The sequence below is a fragment of the Gavialis gangeticus genome, unplaced genomic scaffold (genome assembly GCF_001723915.1).
Source record: "Gavialis gangeticus isolate Ggan-Ray unplaced genomic scaffold, GavGan_comp1, whole genome shotgun sequence".
NCBI lineage: Eukaryota > Metazoa > Chordata > Crocodylia > Gavialidae > Gavialis > Gavialis gangeticus.
This window is the reverse complement of record NW_017729025.1, coordinates 49,810,990-49,831,805: the sequence shown is the minus strand read 5'-3', so window position 1 is coordinate 49,831,805 and position 20,816 is coordinate 49,810,990. Positions and strand designations below refer to the sequence as shown.

At 43.2% G+C, this 20,816-nt stretch overlaps 1 protein-coding gene across 1 annotated transcript in view; it reads left to right on the top strand.

Moving 5' to 3' along the window:
- TSHR (thyroid stimulating hormone receptor) overlaps positions 1–20,816 on the top strand; it is a 103,398-nt gene that overhangs the window by 17,198 nt on the left and 65,384 nt on the right. Inside the window, exons 3-6 of the mRNA XM_019518699.1 lie at positions 11,303–11,377; positions 16,337–16,411; positions 18,999–19,076; positions 20,232–20,300. Of these exons, the coding sequence (XP_019374244.1) occupies positions 11,303–11,377; positions 16,337–16,411; positions 18,999–19,076; positions 20,232–20,300 (297 nt within the window). The remainder of the gene's footprint in view (positions 1–11,302; positions 11,378–16,336; positions 16,412–18,998; positions 19,077–20,231; positions 20,301–20,816) is intronic.

Below are 20,816 nucleotides of genomic sequence, written 5' to 3'. Positions count from 1 at the left end.
TGTGTGTGTGTGTGTGTGTGTGTGTGTGTGTGCGTAATGTATGTGCTTTCCTGCACAGTGATGGATCACACTGCCAGGGAAAACACCGCTTTCTTTTTTAAAAGTGGGTGTCTATGGGGGAAAAACCAAGAACAAAAATATAAGTTGAAAGAAATGGATTGGATAGGGATAAGTAGAGGGATTCTAGTTAGTAAGCTGTATCCAATCCTTTCCAAGGCAGAAACAACTCACAAAAGACACAGAAAGCCTCCAGACAGAGGCTTATATGCTGTTTCTATGTCCCTCCCCCAGAGCACTGTGACTGGAAGGGGACTCTGGGAAAGATCACAGTCACTGGCCAGCTAAAGATATCAGTCTTCGCCGCCTGCTTCCCCAACCCCACTTCTCAGTTTCTGTTCCCCTGAAAGACGGCCTTCTGAATCTTTTCCAAATCTTTTCTGGAGGCTCTGAATCGATTCGGAGGGGTTTTTTTTCCTCCTGATTTGATTTGGATTCAGTAATGTGGCCTCTGAATTGGGCTGAATCTTCTCTGAATCGAATTAGTGACTGAAGCTTTGCCCACCCTTAATAGATGGGTCTAAAAATGGTGCAAGCAACATAAGATAGATCTGGTGCGAGGTATACTCAATCAAGATTGATTCAGGTTAGACTGATGTATTGTACTTCTGTACTGTTTCCCTATCAGTTCAAGTTAGATCGCTGTCCTCTGATATCCCAATCTGCTTTGCAGGCCTCCCTACCTCTCCCTGGTAGGTGGACACAGTAGCACTCAGCCCCACCACCAGGCTGTCTCATTGTTGAGCAAACAGAGCCCCTCTCCCCAGCCCCACCTCCAGCCACCTGTCAGTTGCAGGCAATCAGTGGGGGCAAGTGAGGCATCTGTGTCCCTAGCATGAGCCCTGGAACCTGAGTACTAGTGGTGGTTCTGAGTACCTGAGTTCCCAGGCCCATACTGCTGTATCCACAGCACCTTATCACAAAGCACCCCACAACATACAGACCCCAACAGTGAGCCCAAAAGAACCCCTGTCCTTGGGCACAACTCCTTGGACCCTGACCCTGACACCCCTGTTTTCTGAGCAGAAGCCATTGCAGGCAGCTTACCTCTGATGGGTCAGGGTGGTGAGGGGCAGAACATCAGGACTGGGCCTGCATGGAGACAACTCTGTGACCTCTATGGCTCATCCATTACTGGCAGGTACGTAGCCATGTGCACTTGGGGTGCTGCAAGGATTTTTTGGTTTGCAGCTACAGGGTCCCAAACTACTAGGGAGACAGGGGCATTGAGCATCCAAGATGGGGTAAGCAAGCAGATGCCACTGGAAACTTCTGGAGCAGGTGAGGCATGGCCAGCTGCCTCGGTGTTGCAGGAAGAAATTACTGGAAATTTCCAGGCTAGGGGTGGGGCATTGCCAGCATCACAGGAACATCGCTGGAAGCCCCTAGAAAGTTTGAGTTCATGGGGGTGGCCTGGCCAGTGGAGCCCTGGTTACTCTGGAACAAGGACTGCACTCAACTGAAGTGAGAGAGAGCCATGCTCCAGGACCTGCACCTGTGCACACCAACTGATCCATCCATCCATCCACTTCCTTGCAGCCGGATGCTTGCCCGCCTGTGGACACCGTGACCCCACAGGCACCACCACAGACCATGGAAGACCCCATACTGTCCTATAGTATCCAGTTCTGGTCACACAACGAGGCACAGGGAGATGATGGATCTTGTCACCATCTCGGGCAAGCAGGAGACCCGAGACCAGCTTTGCAAAGGGCACCACAACAGGGATGTGTTTGTTCAAGTGAATTGCCAAGCAGATGCAAGTGCATGGCCATAACAGGGACTGAGCGCAATGCTGCGTCAAGATGAAATTGATGAAGATCCAATACAAGCACATGCATGATGCCAATAAAAATTTCAGGGGCAGGAGGCAAAGCATGTCCTATGAGAAGCCGTCTTGTTTCCTCACCATGGACAGGGCCATTGCCACCCCACACATATATGACACCACCAGGGGAGAGGAGGAGTTGCTGGAAGGCACTGCAGAAGGCATAAGAAGGCCCTGGGATAACAGGACAACTGGGTGCCCAGGAGCAGGTCCCTAGGGGCAGTGGGCCATAAGGTTCTCAAGTTCTTCAGCCTATTGGTGCTAGTCCCTGGATCATCACAGGATCTAGGAGCATAGGTATGCCTACAGCTGGACCTGTAGGCATACAGCTCCCTTGACATCTTAGGCATGGTTGAACTCATGAACCACAGTGCACAGAACCAGAGTGAAAGCTTCAATGCCACGGTTGTTGTGACCCAGGACTACACCCCAACATCGTGTCCTCCACCTCACAGGAGGATTCCCTACCTGGTTCTTGACTCTGTGGACCATGGCCCTTGGGACACCATTTCCAACACGGCTGCCATGGGTGTATTGCTCCCACTCCTCCAACACCTCTTCACTGCCCCGCTTCTTGATGCACAAAGTGCCTCCCAGTCTCCTGACTACTAGTGCAGCAGCTGCTGCTGCAGCACCCCCACAGCACCTGTGCCCAGCTCTTCCCCCAGTTCTGGTGAAGACTCTAGCATCAAACAACAATGCTCTGCTGCCTGGAGGAGTTGCCTAGGATTTTTTAGATGACTAGGCATACCTCCTGGATGACCTCTCCAGCCATGGACTTGCCCACAGTGAACTTGTTGACAGCATAATAGAGACGGTTTGGGATGGCCAGCTTCATGATGGCAATGATCACCCACTTCTCTGGAGTTAGAGGCGGCCACATGCTGATGTCCTGGTGCAAGATGTGGGGGCCACCTGGGCAATAGTGTCCAGCACATGCAGAAAGTCTGGACCCACTGTTTGTCATTCAAGGTGTCCAGGACAATCCACTCCCATCAGTAGCTACTGGTAGTGCAGGCCCAGAACTGACAATCAACAGTCTGGAGATGATGTCAGAGCACCCCAGCATCCATGGCATCCTGGGTGGCCTCATCTTTATCAGCCACTTAGAATTTGGTGGCTCAGTCCAGGACACCTGGCAGGTGCAGGCTGCAGTAACTGACCCTGCATGGGACAACTGGCTGCTGGCTCAGGGGCAGGAAACCATGTTCTATTGTGACCAGCTGCCAGATCATAGTTTCATAGTTTCTAGGGTCGGAAGGGACCTGAGCAGATCATCTAGTCTGACCCCCTGCCATGGCAGGAAGAGCACTGGGGTCAAATGACCCCAGTAAGGTGGTCATCCAACCTCCTCTTAAAAACCCCCAGGGTGGGAGCCTGCACCACCTCACTTGGAAGCTGGTTCCAGACCCTAGCCGCCCTGACTATGAAGTAGCGCCTCCTGATGTCCAACTTAAACCTTCCCTCCGCCAGCTTGTGACCATTGTTCCTGGTCACTCCTTGCGGCGCTCGGGGGAACAGGGACTCCCCCAGCGCCTGCTGATCCCCCCTAACCAGTTTATAACAGGCCACAAGATCCCCCCTCAGCCTTCTCTTTTGAAGGCTGAACAGGTTCAGGTCCCGCAACCTTTCCTCATAGGACCTACCCTGCTGTCCCTTGATCATACGAGTGGCCCTCCTCTGGACCCTCTCGATGCTGCGCACATCCCTCTTAAAGTGCGGCGCCCAGAACTGGACGCAGTACTCCAGCTGCATCATGTCCAGATAGGTGTGAGTGTTGTCCCACAAACTCCAGCCAGAGTTGTGCAGAGTGAAAAGCAGGACATGCTGCACCTCCTGGGTCTCCCTGCTTGGATGCAGGCAGTGGGGTGCCCCAGCAGGGTAAGGGCAGGCTGAAAGAAGAGGCACATGCAGTTAAGAGAGGACACTCACTCTGGGGCTGTTCTGGAAGCCTCTGGACATGGTGCATGGGAGGATCTGTGGTGAGGGAGTGGGGGTTGGGAGCATAGTTGCTTGTGCCCAGCAGCCAGTCAGGGATGGCTTGGATGCTTGGCTGTGCTCAGCAGTCTCCAACAACCCAGCAAGCCTGCAGGGCACAATGGGAGGTATGTAGAAGTGGCCCCCCACCTGTGGGCCTCAACCAGCACAGGCTGCCTGTGTGCCCTTTCCCAGGCCCACCCCACAAGAGCAAGCATGTATACTGTTCAATCCCAGTCTAAACTAAGTCATTTAGAGAAAACCACCTAACTTGGATTGATTCCTCCTCTGGTGTTTTGAATGTTTGTTTATGGCCCGTGTTTCACAAAGGATGCAGTAAAATTACAAAACCATAATGCTGTTCAAACATGTGAAGTGGCTTCCATATAAAGAGAAACTGAAAAGACTATGAATCTTCAACTTGGAAAAGAGATTATTGAAGAGGGGAATATGGTGATTATCTTGTAGAACTTATTTCTCCAGGGTGTTGTGGACAGCAACAGTACAACTGGGTTTAAAAATAAATTATATAAATGCGTTGGGCAGGTCCATCCAGGCAACAATCAAGGATGTAACCTCAGGCTCAGGACATCCCTAATGCCTCACCAGCAGCTGTAGGTTCATAAGCCTGAGGACTGGAAGGGCATGACAGGGGACAGATCCCTCTATACAAGCTCTGTTTCTTTCTCTTCCTTTAAAGCATGGCTGTCCAACTTTTGAGCAGTGGGGGGCAGCAACCTCCCCAGCCACATGGCACACAGGCCACACACCTCCTAGGATGCACGCTGCATGGGCTTCATGCTGTGCTACATGCAGCACTCTGCAGTGTCATGGGGGCCCCTTGTGCTGTGCTACATGGTGGGTGGCCCCGCTGTGCTGCACCAGCACCCCCAAACCATATAGGGTCCTCCTGAACTCCCAAACATCAGGCCACAGTCTCCCTCTGCCCCACAGGTTAAGCTTCTCTGCCCACAGGAGTGGGGGGCAAGCAGGGGAAGGAGGATGAGGGAGGGAGGGAGACCATACACACTCCAGTGGCAGCAGCAGGAAAACAATGCAGGAAGCAGCGCTGGGACTGGGGACCACAGCTTAACCTCCCAGAGGCTGTATGTGGCTGATGGGCCACCAGCCCTGTTTTCAGAGGTGACCCAAGCAGGGTGCAGGGCCCGGGGCAAATCTGCGTATGGGGGGACCCACCCTGCTCTGATCCCATGGGCCTGGACCTGAAGAAGCTGCCACCACCATTGGGAGAGAGGTAGCAAGTGGCTAGACACAGAGCCGCCTCTCCACCCAGCTCCACACCGCTGCTGCTCCGCCCGGCTCTGCGGGGCCCCCCAAAGTACAGGGCCCTGGGCAGTCACCTTGATTTGCCCCCCTCCCCCCCCCCCAGGGACAGCCCTGCCTGTTTTAAAGCATCCATAATTTATGTAGTTGAAGGCAGGATATGAGACTAAATGGGCCTTTAGTCTAACCTATTATAGTAATTCTTATGTTCTTGTACTGAATGATATCCAAACTGCCATGCTGTATGTCATACTGTCGTACAGAAGGGCTGCCAACCCCTGCCTAAGGCAGGATCATCCTTATCCAACCATCCTATACGTGGTCTAACCTCCTAGTAAAACTACAGGCAACCCAGATACAGCATAAGACATAACACCTTAATCTGCTACAAGTAAAGCAGTGGTACCATGGTGGCCAACATCCTGCTGCTGCTAAGGTTGTTAAAATATGTTCAAGAGATCCCAGGAAGAGGGTCATACCCCCCATTACAGAGGAAGGCAAAAATTCCCACAGTCCACACCAATCTGGCCATGGGGTAGGTGGAGGGGCCAGACCCTTTATCCAGGGACCTTTGGGTTTTGTCCCGGCAGGAGCATTGGCACACCCTAGTCAAAATTCTCAGCCTTGGCTGCAGCCAACAACCAGTGCTTCTGAGGAAGGCATAAAAAATCCTGACACATGTAGTAGCAGAAAAGGGGAAAAAAAATTACTTTTGCCCACCTCTGAATCCTGTTTAACTTCTCTACTTCTTTTTTAAAGTGTGAAGCCCAGTACTCTAGATGTGGCCTAACTCATGCCTCCTGGAGAGTTTGAAGAAAATAGGCATTTACCTAATAATTTTATTGATGCATCCCAAAACCACATTCTCATATTATGTCTGTGATCTATCAAGACTCCCAGATCCTTTTCTGTAGTGCTTCCATCAAACCAGGGGTTACCCATTTTGTATTTATATTTTTGATTATTCTTTCCAAGGTGTGATCTGCAGACTTGCTCAAAAGGTTTTCTGTGCTAGCACCCAAATCATTAATAAACACATTGAATAATACTGGGCTCAGGACAGACCCTTGTGGAACTCCATTTGAAATCTCCTGCAATCCTGACATGGATCCATTCAAAATTACCTTTTGTTTGCAACTATTGAGCCAGTTGTCTATCTACCTTACAGTAGTTCCATCTATCTCACATTTATTCAATTTATTTATGAGAAGGTCATGTGTGACCTTGTCAAAAAGCCTTGCTGAAATTCATATATCTATATCCACAGCATTCATTTCATCCACCCAAATAATTACTTTTTCAAAGAAGGAGAATGCATTTGTTTGACCTGATTTGTTCTTAGTAAGTCCATGCTGCGTGCTTGTGATCTGCCTTTCCTCCTCCTCTGCCATGGTCCTCAGAGTCACTAAAATACTAAAAGGAGGTGAAGGTTATGTTTTGGCTCAAGCTGTGGGAGTTATGTATCAGAAATACTCAGGAGACAAATGGGTCAGGGAGAAAATGTGTTGCTTCTTTAATTACCTGAGTGTCTAGCTGTGTCAGTTCAGGTTTTAAGAAGTATCTAGTTCATGTTCAGATCTAAAAATATGCATCTAGGCTCCTGGAGTGGAACCTACACAGAATTTATGCACTGACATCTAAAAGCCATGCTTAATCCCTTGGGGGTCTGGGAGTCCAGAAGTGTCTAAGGTTTTGTCAGAAAAAATGTCAGTTGGGGATCTGAAGCTCTGTTACCTTGTATGTTGAGAACTGGTACTATCTTGGCTAAGCTGAACATCTCTGTATTTAAGTCCCATCAAAGGACCTAATTTGGTGGGTGTGCTCAGAGCATTAACACACACCACCACCTTTGAATTCAGCATGCAGCACAACAGTCACAATTATTTAGTTTAAAAACATGGCTTATACGAAGAGTATAAGCTCCTTTAGAACAGGCAGTATCTCTATCTATAATGTGTATGGTGCCTTGTTTATGGGGACCCTGATCTTCTGTGAGGCCCTAGACCAGCACTTCCCAAGCTTCCCAAATGGGGTTGCACCATCAGAGGATGAGATTGCAATAAATGTGCCCCATGAGATTTCTGTGCCCGGTGCTGCAGCCAGGCTGGACCAACTTGGGGCAGGAGCCACCTCTGTGGCCCAACAGGTGGAACCCATTATGGGAGGGAGTGCTCCACCACCATGGCCACCATGGTGAGGCACAGCAGTGGCACAGAGTTGTGCCCACTCTGCTGCCAGGCATGCAGAAGACACCTCACCTTGACAGCCATGGCAACATGGCGCTCCCTCCCTCCCACGCCTGGTCCTGCCCACTAGGAGAGGGCAGCAGGGCGGGGAGCCCCAAACCTGCAGCAGGAAGCCCACATCCTCCCCCCACCACAGGCTCCACTCCGGCAGTGCTGCCTGCAAGGGAGGGATGGGGTGGAGTGGGGAGGGGGAGTCTGGGTCTGCATGCTGTTCCAGCCACAGCAGCTGCCACATCTCACAGGTGGCAACCAGGGCTTGGGCACTGCTGCAGGAGGGGATCAGGGGACTGTGGGCTCTGGCCCTGGGGCACCTGGAGGGCGTGGGGGGCTGTGGGTGAGGAGTGAGGGGCACCTGAGGTTGTGGGGGGCTGTGGTTTGGGAGTGACGGGCCATGCTCATCATGTTAAGGAAATGGGGTCATAAATGGGGTCACGCTAAGGAAAAGTTTGGGAATCACTGACCTAGACACTTCTGAACTACATATGTAATTACATTATACACTAGAAATACACTTTTTATCTTAATTTTAACCCTGGTATCTACTCACCAATCCAGCAAGAGCATTGAAGCTACATCTGTCTTGTATAAGGCAGTGCTTTACAGATACCCCAAGTTAATTCTGCATGTACTGAAACCAAAATCAGTACAGCTATGTTTGTGTGATGCTATCCTTGGGCTAGAAGCTTGGGACCACTGCGATATTAACATCACTATACTTCTTCAGAGCTAACAATTGTGAGGCTAGCTTGGGCTATTTTTGCACAAGGCTGCCTTGCACTGAATCAACATAGGTTCAGTATTTCTATACTTCTTCCCTTATTTAATGCATTGCATGCTCTGATTTTCTCCTGAAAGCTCTCCCAGCCTTTCTCTTGATTGTTGTTTTCAGAATCTGCCCTGACAATTTAGATATTTTGTTCCCAGACTAATTGATTTCTCACTTGTCTTTGTTGAGCTGCATTTGCCCTCCTTTAGCCTAATTACCTAACTGATCAAAATCCAGCTGACTGTTCCTGCGTTATCCTTTGCCTCAGATTTTAGAATCATTAGTAACCTTGGCCATCTTGTTTTCAATACCCTCATCCAAATGATTTATACAAAATGTTATGAATAGCAACAGGCCAAAAATTGGACCCGTGGGGCACTTAACTCATAATCATTTTCCAAACTGAGGACTGTGCATCTGTGGCTACCCTTCATTTCTAAAGTATTTTTGGTCCGCAACGAGAACACATGTAGCCAAGAAGCTCTGGGGTTGAGTATTTTAACTATAAGCAATACTAGAAAATACATTAGTCAATGGATCCAGCTGCTAGCACCTAGGGATGATTTTCCTAGCATTTTGGATGTGCATTTTACATATGGTATATTCATCTAATGTTTAGAAAATGAATCCCACCAATGGCTATGCTACATAGTTAACAAAAGTAATAAGAGGAAGGAAGGAGAATGGCAGTGTTTAAAAGAATGGAAACGTTTCTCAGAAAAACAGTACTGTTAGAGGGCACAGAGAATTTGAATAGGAAACGCTAATTTTAGCAGCATAGTTATTAATAACCTATACATGACCCATTTAAGCAGATAAAGCTCAGCCTGTCAGCTGAGATTTGAAGAGGTTCCACAAGTAAAGGGTATAGAAGCAGAACCATTTCAATCCTGTAGTAACCACCAGGGGGACTAAGGCTAGGGACAGACATTCAAAAAGCCTGAGCCTGAATTAATTCAATCTTTTCAGGTTAGTCATGGTCAGGGCGGCTAGAGTCTGGAACCAGCTTCCAAGTGAGGTGGTGCAGGCTCCCACCCTGGGGGTTTTTAAGAGGAGGTTGGATGAACACCTTGCTGGGGTCATTTGACCCCAGTGCTCTTCCTGCCATAGCAGGGGGTCGGACTAGATGATCTGCTCAGGTCCCTTCCGACCCTAGAAACTATGAAACTATGAAATGTGCACATGTAGACATACCCTGTATGTTACCAAGAAGACCGTGCAGTTAACAATTGTAAATGTCAGGAAGATAGTTTAAATAACTGGGAGTATTAATTAGCAATCACGATATGATAAGAAAGGAAATTAAAGGCATGGGTACAAGCAGAAATGTCTGTTACTTTATTCTGAGAGAACTTCTGTTGAATAAAATCTAATAGGGAATTGAAGGAGTCTCTGAAGAAACAGGTATAGTAAGAACAGTGAAATTCCAACTGCTGTAGTGGGTGGGGCATGTAGCTAGAGTAATGGAAAACAAACCAGGTAAGCATCCCTTGGAAAAACATTTCTACGTGAGCATTCTTTGCATAATCATTATGATATATGGAGTAACTGCACAAGGGATTGCTTGTTGGCTAAACAAGATGGAGGATTAATAATGAACAAGACCTAAGAATTCTTATTGTGAATTATAAGCAACAGGAAAAATATGCCCTTGACTGAAAGAAGTAGGGATAAATTGAGAGAGTATCCAAGAACCATTCTGGTGTGTAGTATCAGGGAAGAGTAGTACTATTGCTTCATATAATGCATCACAATATCATTACTTTCTTTTAATCCAGTTTCACTCTAGGCATTGTCCCAAGTCTTATAGTATTAAAATAACTAGGCTAGTGAATCAGTGAACTTCAGGTTTAGGGATAGTCTTGGACCAGATGATCTCCAGCAGCCCTGATTTGACCTAACTAAACCTTGCATCATCTTTGCAACATAGGTAGTAACTGCAGAGGGTCCTGTGAGGCCGAGTGTTTTAAAGTGCTTTGAATATGTAAACATATAGACTGTTTATGGACATGAAAAAAAATAGCACTTTACTTTCAGCTTGGAATGCTCCCATGCTGAGCACAGCACATGCCCAAAAGAGGCATCAGGTTAGTTTGACCAGGCTTGCCCAATGTCTGTATACATCAGGCGCTTCACCAGGGCTTTTTGGCACTTTTATCTAATAACTGATTTTATCTAATAACTGATTGAATCAGTTATTAAATAAAAGTGCCAAAAAGTCCCTCTTAGCCACCTGATCTATACAGATGCTGAGGAGCTGGGTCAAACTAGTGCATTTTCCCTTCTGGTAAAGCACTGTTTGTTTGTTTTACACATCTGTCAGTGCCCATAAGTACTAATTTGTTCTTGGCAGTAGTATTTATTCCCATTTTCCTGTAAGTAAACTGAGGGATGGGGGCTTATTAATTTTGTAGGAAGTTTCAGGATGTTACTGCCAGAACCAAAACTAGAATTCCAGTTTCCATGATTCTAATCTGGCCCCACTCGAGGTGCCCCCTCCTGCATATTTATTAGTTCCTAGATGTTTCAAATTGTGTATATATTAACTTACATCATTGTACTTATTACCTGTAAAGGAGAAGGTGTGGATTTAACTGCTAGCATTAACTATGTCTGTGGCACTCACAGTCCCCTGCAGTGGCCTCTCATAAAATAAAACCACATTTTAATCTTGATTTTCCTCTTTTTTTCTTTAGAGTTAAACTTCTTCAGAACTAAAAATTATTATGCAGTCCTCTGAGACAGACCTCCTCCCACATTACCTTTGATTCTGAATGTTATTTGCATCCAACCTTAAACTCATGCCATAGCTTTGATTTTAGAAAGAGAAATTGACATTGTATGAGGACACATAAGCCAAAGATCTTTGTTTCCTCTTCATTACTTAAACTTTTCAATGTCCAACATCAGATCTATCCAGATGGTGATGCTGGAATAGAGGAGTGTGCAGAAAGCACACTCACCTCCACTGTGTGATGTCAGTTTGTTATGTTACTGGGATGGAGTCCAGTGCAAAAGCTCAGTGCAGGATTAGTTTCTCTGAAAGTTTACATTAATGTTCAGCTGTTTTAAATGTTAAATGTAGCAAAAAGAACAAAAATTATTAACGGCCAGTGTGCTAATTTGTTTCCATTTCTTTAACAGTGAAATTCGAAATGTTAGGAACCTAAGTTACATAGATCCAGATGCCTTTAAGAACCTCCCACTTTTAAAATACCTGTAAGTATTTGACACTTAATGCCTACAGATTATCTATCTTAATGGTGCACTACTACAATGTGGTGGGGGTTTTCCCCCTTTCAGAACTGGATGGAATTTCCCCTCTCCCATATTATTTTAATACTAGGTAACTAGCTAAGCTAGGGCTAGGCAAGACAAGGGAAACAATCTGTTTTAGCCTGGATGTTCCAGCTTCTCAGGACCCACCTTTGGAGCAGTGGGGGTGGGTCAGGCTAGAATTAGACTAGGACTGTGAGTCCCTTCACCCCAGAAGTCCAAGCCCTCATATAAGAGACTGGATAGGGTGATCTCTGGCACAAAATTTCATGAAGTTTTTCATGTCCTATGTTTGTTTTTCACTACAGTAATTACATCAATAAGCTTGACCTGCTCTTATTAAAAGGGGTAGATGTCTGTACTTAATATTCAGGACCTCCTATAGACTTCTAGTCAATTAAATTGTGGGAGGGGAGCATTTGTAGAAGAGTTTGAAAGGTGCCATGAAGGAGGCTTTACAAACATTAGTATGCCCTTTTTTAATTTTAATTTTTCTTCTATTGCATTTGCTTTTCTTGTCTGTTGTATTCTTTTAGAGGTTTCAAGGATGTTAAATCTAAACTCACAAATTATTAGACTTGATGCAGGTATTACCAGATGAAATTCTATGGGAGATATTATGCACATGATTAAAATGGGCTCTTAATAAATCTACTGGAAAGATTAGGGAGAAAAATACAATATAATACAGTATTTATCCATTAAGTATATGAATTTACATACAGTTTTTAAGAATGGCCTTAGACCATTTCATTGTTAGACTCAGTTTCTTGTCAGTTCCATTACAAAAATGGGTCTTTAGAAGTCTTCCTTTATCCATGGCATCTTCTAAGACATGAGGGTAACCAGAATTTAAGATTTTAATGAGGAAAAGAAAAGAAGAAAACAGACCTTACAATTCTGAGTGGAGGATTGAAATGCAGGAAAGAGGAGAAAATGAATTTCCAGGTTTGTTTTGTATGTTAGGGAACAATAAACTTGGACACAAGCACAATTTTATTTCTATTGCAAGTTGCTTTTAGAGTAATGCTTTCATTCTGAAGGAGACCAATAGTAAGAGAAAATAACTATTTCTGCATAACTGAGGGAGAGCTAGATATCTGGTTTCTGTCCTTTCAAAGTAATATTTTAAACAATTTTAGCAATAATGAATAGCAGAATATTATGTGTCTCTACTTAGAAATGTAAAGCAGAAAGCTACTTTAAGAAATCATGTAGTCCAACCCCCTGCTCTAAGGTATGATGAAGTATAGCATCCTAGACAGATGTTCATTTAATCTGTTCTTAAAAATCTCCAGTGAAAGAGATTTAGATAACATATTCCAGTGTTTCACGACCCTAATAGTTAGCAGAGCTTCCCTCAGATTCAACTTAAAACTGCTCAGCTGCAAAATAGTCTTATTTCTTCTTGTCCCTGCCCCCCAGGTGATCATGAAGAACAATTGTTCACTGTTTTTATACCTTATTCTTTTTCTGCCATATGGAAAACTATTTTCGTGTCCCCCATTCAATCTACACTTTTCTAGGTTAAGTAGTGCTATGGCAAAAGATTGAAGAAATTGGGTTTATTGTTTTTTTAAGCCTCTTATTCATGTTGCTTTCTTTTGGATTCTATCTAATTTGTCTACATCTTGCTTAAAGCACACTATCCAAAACTGGAGAGGTAGTTCAGCTGAAGTTTCACCAGCACTGTGCACTGTAGAGTAAGTACTACTTATGTCTTACAGCCCAGCTGGAAATACATTCCAAAATATTTGCCTCTTTTGCAACAGCATCCCATTGTTGACTTCTATTCAGTCTGTGATTCACTATAAAACACAAATTATTTTCTGCTGTATTGCATTGTGGATTTGTGTAGTTGATTTCTCCTCCATAAGTGTAGCACTTTGCATTTAGATGTATAGAATTTTATTTTATTGCCTGGAGCTGTTTACATGGTTCAAGAAATAGAAGCAACAGAGATTATATTTTTCCCGCAACAGATGAAAGAAGTTTGTATGATTTAACAATATTTTCCTTTGGCTATTCTGGATAGTAAAACCACTTGTTTTAATATTTTCAATACAGAAGTCCCCTTAATAGTCCAGTTGGGCTCCATACATATAGAGAGCCCTGAACAGCTCATACTCTGAGAATGTGAGTGAGAAAGATAAGAGAAGATAGAAAGAGAATGCATACAGAAGATATAACAAGATTAATTGCTTATTAGGGATGTTACCTAGGGATATACAAATGACAGTTACTTTAGTTGGGAAGCTTTGAAACCATTCAGTATTTTGGTAGGGTAAGGATAAGGGCCTGGGCTTCAAATTATCTTAAATAATGAAAATGTTTGAGAGCTGTTGGATACAAGGTGGTGAAATATCCCAAACCAGCCCAAAATTTAAAAAATAAATTGTTTCATGGAAACTGGCTCCAAACACTGCAAAATACATTTGTGTTTAGCTTAAAGAAGACACATTAAATTGTATGATCATAAACAGAAGAGTTCAGTCTCTGTATGTCAGGCTCTCTTTGCCAGGTTTGCTCTCTCAAGGACTCTCTCAGGCTTTAGTTTTCACTTCAGCATGCCCTGTGTCTTTGGAACGCAGAGCTTAGTACTTGATTCACTGTGGCAGACGAATGCCTTAATGGTGATGGATCTCCATGAGGGGGGCCCTGGTCTGTCAAAGAGCTTGTACACTGGAATGCCTCTACACTAAATCCCCTTGCAAACTTGGGCATGGAGACATGCTGGGGACAGGGTTAAAGGGCTCCTGCCAGCCAGACTCCACTATCTTTCCCTGGAGGTTCCCTCCACCAAAACCAAAATACAAAGAAAAGCTGCTTTTCTCCTGCCTTCCTTGTATCAGTCCATCGCAGCAGTTCATCTCAGAGAATTGGGCACTCTGTTCTCCCAGAACACATCTCTCCACCTCTTTCTTCTTTCTGTATATTCCAAACATGGCCCATCCTCTTAATTCCAGAACATATACAGTCACTCTCTGTCCCTTCTATGTGTCACTTCTCTGTCACACTATCCCAAAGGCTTGGAAGAGCCTACTCTCTGCTTTAAGAACTTTTTCTCCCCTACCTTGTCTTCCTATCTCAACTCCCAGGATATCTTCCTCTGCAGACCTGTGTAACTCTCTCATACTGCTCAAAGTTCACCACCTCTTGTGGACTCTAATTCACTTAAATTCTCGTTGCTTTTCTGATCCAGTCATGCCACAGTGTTGGAGCTGAATCGTGCAAAACTTCTGTTGACTCAGGTCAAAGCAAGTTTGGGTGCTTTGCCTCAAGAGAAAATCTTTGCAGTTTATATCCCTAGAATCCCACGCTGATTTGCATAGTGTTCTCCCAGCCCTGGGTTTGGATAAAGTGACATAAAGTAAGCCCTTCTGGACATGTGGAGTGTCCAGGAAGTGTGGCATTCCAGGATACAGTATGGATGAGGAACTTGTGGGTTAGCTGAACAGGAATTTTTTAAAGAAAGGCAAATGATATATATAATTTGAAGAGGCCAAGCAAGATCGTTGCAGGGAAGACAGTATTGCATGAATATGCTTGACTATGGAGGTGAAGAACATATTTAAAAAAGCAAAGGAAGAAGGAGAAGATTTGTACTTAAAATTGCTTAACTGCAGAGCTACATCACTGCAATGTGGAAAGTCACCAGCATAATTTCTCTACAACAGGCATACAAAAACTCAAGTACCAGAGACGGGGCAAAAACAAAGGGTGACAAATGAGTTTGTGACACTAAAGAAAAGACTGGGAAAGTAAAATCAGATGCAGCATTACAACAAAGGGGCAAGACCACTTTCACAGTTAAAAAAATAATGATTCAGTGCAAATTTGACAAGATGGACAATTTCCAGTTAAAGCTAAAGTAATCAAAGAGTAGTCACCTCCATCATATTCTGTGATAACTGATGAAGGCCAAATCTTAAGAAGAAATCACAAACATCTGTTCAATATTCCTGACAATGAGGATGATATGAGTGAAATAAAAACAGTGGGTGCCTATAAACATGCTCAGGGGAGGAGGGGCGTTTTAATTAAAGCGCTTCCGGAAGAGCCACTCTTATTAAAACACTGCAACGTCATATGTATTAAGCCCCAGTGTGTTTAAAAATGGCCACAGGCTGCTTTAACTAAAGCTCATTTGATGAGCTTTAGTTAAAGCGCCCAAGAGACCATTTTTAAACCCACCGGAGCTTATACATGTCATGCTGTGGCAATGCTAGTGCGCAGAGCAGACTCGATTACTTGAGTCTACCCCAGTGCATTCTAATTAGACTGCATTGGATCACGTATATAGGCACCCAGAGGCACCGGTTGAAACCTGTTTATAAGCTGACCTAGAACCTGACCCAGAGAGTGACCTTTCAAATACATACAAGGACATAGAGAAAGAAGGCCTATGATATAGAAGATTTCTGAAACAGCCAAAGAAATGGATTGAGACATGTTAGTTTGAGTTTGTAATTGTTGTTTTCTTAATGTTATTAGTCTAGTTAGGATTTAATAAAAAAGGAAGATGCAATATGGATTAAGTCCCTCTGGACACACAGTATCCAGGAAGTGTGGTATTCCAGGAGGCCGGGAGGAACTACCAGATAGTAAAACAGGAACAGGCCAGCCACAAGACCCTTGCAGGGGCAAGAGTAAAAATTGTTACCTCTTTACTGTAAATAGATGTATATACCATTCTGTGTGTAATAAAGGCTTGATTCCACTTCAAAAACCTCAAGATACCACAGATAACTTGTTTCTATGTGTGTTGAGTTTTTCCATTTAACAGTGGAGAGCTTGAAAGAGCCACCCTGCTCTGCTGAAAGCTCTGTCCATTCCATGTTTATTGCGTAGCTAAAGTTGATTTTTCTCTCTTATTTTTTTCTTTTTGATCCCTTGTGTTAGTGGGATTTTCAACACTGGACTCAGAGTATTTCCTGACCTCACCAAAATCTATTCATCCGATGTGAACTTTTTACTGTAAGTATCTGCACTGAAGAGTTGGTTAGAACAGCACTACACTTACATACCAAACAATCCCACAGTGGATCATCTCCCTTTTAGAGGGAGGTATCAAGTAACTAGCAAAGTGAAGTCTCTTGGAAATCTGGCAAGAGTCTCTCTCTTAGCTGGCTATCTCTGCTCTTCTGCTTCCAGATCCCTAAAAAAGAAAAAGGCAAGAGAATTATGGAAAACATGGAGGGGAAATGTTAACATAACACCTTCAAACCTTTTTCTTAAAAGAAAAAATCCAGTTTAGGCTTAGCTCAAAGTCTCAGTGAAGATTTTCATGTAGGGGAAGGTTTATTTTATCCAAACAAGTTGCCCTGCACAATTTATGTTTAAATTTAAGGGGGGAAATAGAAGAAAGGAGTGCAAGAAGCAAACCTGGAAAACTAGGAAAGGTAGTTGAGCTTGTAAATGCCTTGTTGAAGAGTTTGGTTTCATGCCCACTGGTGGCAGCAGTCCTCAACTGCTAAGGATACCAGCTGTTCTTAACAGACCTCTTAATACTCCTGAGGGATTAGTCAAGTCGCTAAGACGAAGTGCTGTTAGGTAAACAAAACTTTCCGAAATACTGTAATTGAAAGTACAGATCTATGCTGAAAGGTGTCTTTAAAAGTGACATAATATGTTTTCAGTTTGTTCTTTGCCAGTGGTTTCAGTTAAAATTTGCCATTTTTTTACATAAAAATAAGTTTATATAATGGCCCTGCATACTTAATTAGGGATATCCTTTTGGTTTCCCAAGTATGAAGAAAATAATTTGCACTCAAAGTTTATCAGTTTTGTGGATGATGAAAAGGATATGCTTGCATCCATCTGCTTCTGTGTCTATACCAGCCTTGAATGCTTAACAGGAGTTTAAAATACAGCAAGTACTTAGTTAATAGGCAGATTCAGAGAGAATACACCCAAGAATTTATCTTTTCTAGAGAGTTGACCCAATTAGCTAACTCAGTATAAAAGTTATCATAGAAGACACAACTGATATTCAATGCAATTTATTCTCAAGTAAAGACAAAATTAGGAGGATGGAATGTGTTTAGTAAAAAGATGCCACTTTTGCTTAATGACTTTCTACATTATAATTTTACTTCACTAACACTTGAAAAAAGAACAGAACATGTTAGTGCATATTTTTCTCATTCATAGTTTTAAATGTCCATAACTTTAAAGGGCTGAAAATCTTTTTTCCTCCAAAAAGTTGCCTTGAATTTTAGATTTTGGTAAGGCTTATAAATGAGCTTTTTTTTTTACATTTTTTCATAGCCATTTTAAAGCAGGTAAGGAAATTTTCTGATTGAGACCTGTCTAGAGAGGGAAAATGTTTTAGATCCATGCTGAAATAACTAAAAAGCAGCTGAACTAATTTACACAAACTTTCTGAAAAGAAACATAGCTAAAATTACTTTAGGGAGTGGAAGTAGTAGCAGCATATATCACCCCAAAATGATATTTGAGAAAAAATTATTAGCAGTAGAAGAATTTTAGAATCAGTGTGATTGCAAAGTTAAATGTTAGCTTGTATGCATGAAATAAGGGGTAATGAAACTGAACCTGCCCCAGAAGGGGCCAAAGGCTAGAGTTTCTTAGTCTTTGGAGCTCTCAAGATGATCAGAAAAGATATCCTTATTACATCACACCTCACTTACTAATTAAAAAGAACAGTGTTGGCAGAATCATTTATTAGGTGGAACCCAACAGGAGGAACGGGAGGGCATAAATGGAACAGCTTGCTTTCTAAGTCCTCCTGAAACAGACACCACCTATTTCCTCCTGTCTTTAAACTCAGAGGTAGTGGATAAGTTTCCCTTCCCTCGTTCTCTGTGATCTTTCTAGCATTATGGTACTTAGGTCTGTGATATGAGAAGCTCTGAGACAGGTCTGTGGAGATGACCAGTGCAAAGGATTTGGGAAAGTGATGGACTGCGGGACAACCATTTGGCCAAGTTGAATCTTTGGACTAGATGACCCAAAATGTGTTCTTTTCACTTGCTAGGACTCTGTAATTCAGGATTAACAGTTAATCTTTTCCTTTGCACTATGTGAAATGTAGATATCTCAAGAAGGCTAAAATCTGTTTGTGAGTTTTATCTCTTGTTATGATAGTGTTTATAAAAGAATAGAATCTCAGCTTTAAGTTAACTTGCAATAAATTTGTTAAGATTATGATGATTTATTTTATTTAGCTATTTGCTAATGCCTTGGCTTATGAAAGTAAGTATATGGCTGTGCTATTATCCAGTAGAATCACACAGGGTAGGCACACTTTTGCGAACAATATAAGTCCTAACTATTTTATAAAAACAATCAGCAGTAGAAGTATTAGGGGTACATATACTTTCTGGCTCACATATACTTTCTGAAGGCACTTGATTACATTCCAAGGGCCAAAAAAATATTCAGGTACCCATATATCTTGCATTTTATGCAAGATACCCATATTTTGCATTTTATTGTGCTGTTTATCAGTGAACTGCTGAACAATGGAAAACGTAAACTAGGTCTGTTCTGCTGTACAGCTGTTTTATGGTGATGTTAAGTCTTTTGTCTCCTTTTCCAGTGAAATTGCAGATAATCCTTTTCTGACTTCAGTGCCTGCAAATGCTTTCCATGGGCTGTGCAATGAATCCCTTACACTGTAAGTCTTTCCTTTTTAAGTCATGTGACAGTCAGATTGCCTGTGCTTACCTAGCTAATCACTAGCTAATCACTATAACTTATGAAATAACAGTTCCAGAAAGAGCACACATCAACTGCAGATGCTTCCTTAGCCCTTTCAAAGGGTATTAAACCTGAAAGCTTGCTAAGAAAACAATTTCCAACTGTTTAAGTTGGTCTAATAAAAGATATCAGATTCACCCAAATAACCTTGTCTTCCTCATCCATAGCAGTTTTCTTAAGAGAGACATTGTGGTCATGCATTATCCATAGCCTGGTTTACATATTTCCTTTCCTAGTGACAGTGGCTTGGGTTATGGCTGTCTTCCTCTAAAATAACTCTTTCAATAATAATTGTAATAGCAGAAATGACTGGACTGAAGTTTGGCAGAAATAACATTAGGAAATGATACAGAAAGGAACCACAGAGGGAAGAGATTGTTATGAGTACTTCTGAAATGTTGCAGCACAGGTAGAACTAAGTGCTACCACCCTTTGCAGTAATGTTGGTAGAAGTTAGTTGGCTTTCTCCTTATTGTGGATATAGTTACTTTGCAAGATGATAATGACAGTCCAGGGAGAACTGCATTTGAGAATAACATGATTAATTTAAATGGTACAGAGCCAGTCTGAGCCACAGAGAACAACACCTAGAGATAGGAAAGCAAGGGAGTGTTGTAATGCTTTGGGGCTGTTCCTAGCTGGGGAGCAGAGCACTGATCAAGATTTTGCAAATTCAGTCAGATCTTTTCTTTTCTTTTTCTTATTTTTAAAGCAAGCTATCCTTCAGTCTAGCTTAATCCTTCGATCTTTGCACAATTTTTTTCCTTTGTTCAAAAAGGAAATGTCAGGAGACTTGCTGCACTGGCTCACAAGGGTGAGTGAATTATGTGCTGTAGCCCAGCTGCTGCTCCCTTAGAGCATTCATAGTTACTTTGTCTTTTGGAGGGAAGGCAAAATCTAGCACATGTTCCAAGTACTGCCCTGCATTCAGTAGTCGGTGATGCTGCTGGGCATTCATTAGACCAAGATTAAAATTACTCTATCCAGATATATGCTGCTGCCCTTGAAAAGATAAAACATAGGTCTTCAAGAATCTGTTTATTACAGACTAATTTAATTTCTTTCTTTGCAGAAAACTCTACAATAATGGCTTCACTAGGGTCCAAGCCCATGCTTTTAATGGAACAAAGCTGGATGCTGTGTAAGTACATTCTATGAATCATTCATCAATTTAGCCACATGAAGGGAGCATAAAATCCTCAGCATATCTTCAATTTTTGTCTTTTTGACTGTGGGATATGACAGAAGCCGTAAGAATAAAAACAGGAGATTACAATATGCGAAGCACAAAACTGTGCCAGGGATATCAAACTGGATAAAGAGAAGTAGCTGGCTATGTTAATCTGAAGTCAGGAACAAGGCAGGGTAAATTTGCACCTTATAGAACAGGGCGGGCAATTATTTTGGCTCAAGAACCGCTTAACTAGTTTTGGTGAGCTGTCGAGGGCTGCAAGGGTAGCCTTGCCCCTTGACAGGTGCCCTGCCCCCTGGTCACCATCTTGGGGCTGGAAGTCCTGCCCCCTGACCTTTGCCACTGGAAGTCTCTCCCCTTGCTCCCAGAAGTACTCCTTTTGGGAAGGGGGTTTAACATCTTGGAAATGGAAAAAAAACAACCTATATACTAAAAGTCAAACATTGACAATAGCATATTTTAATT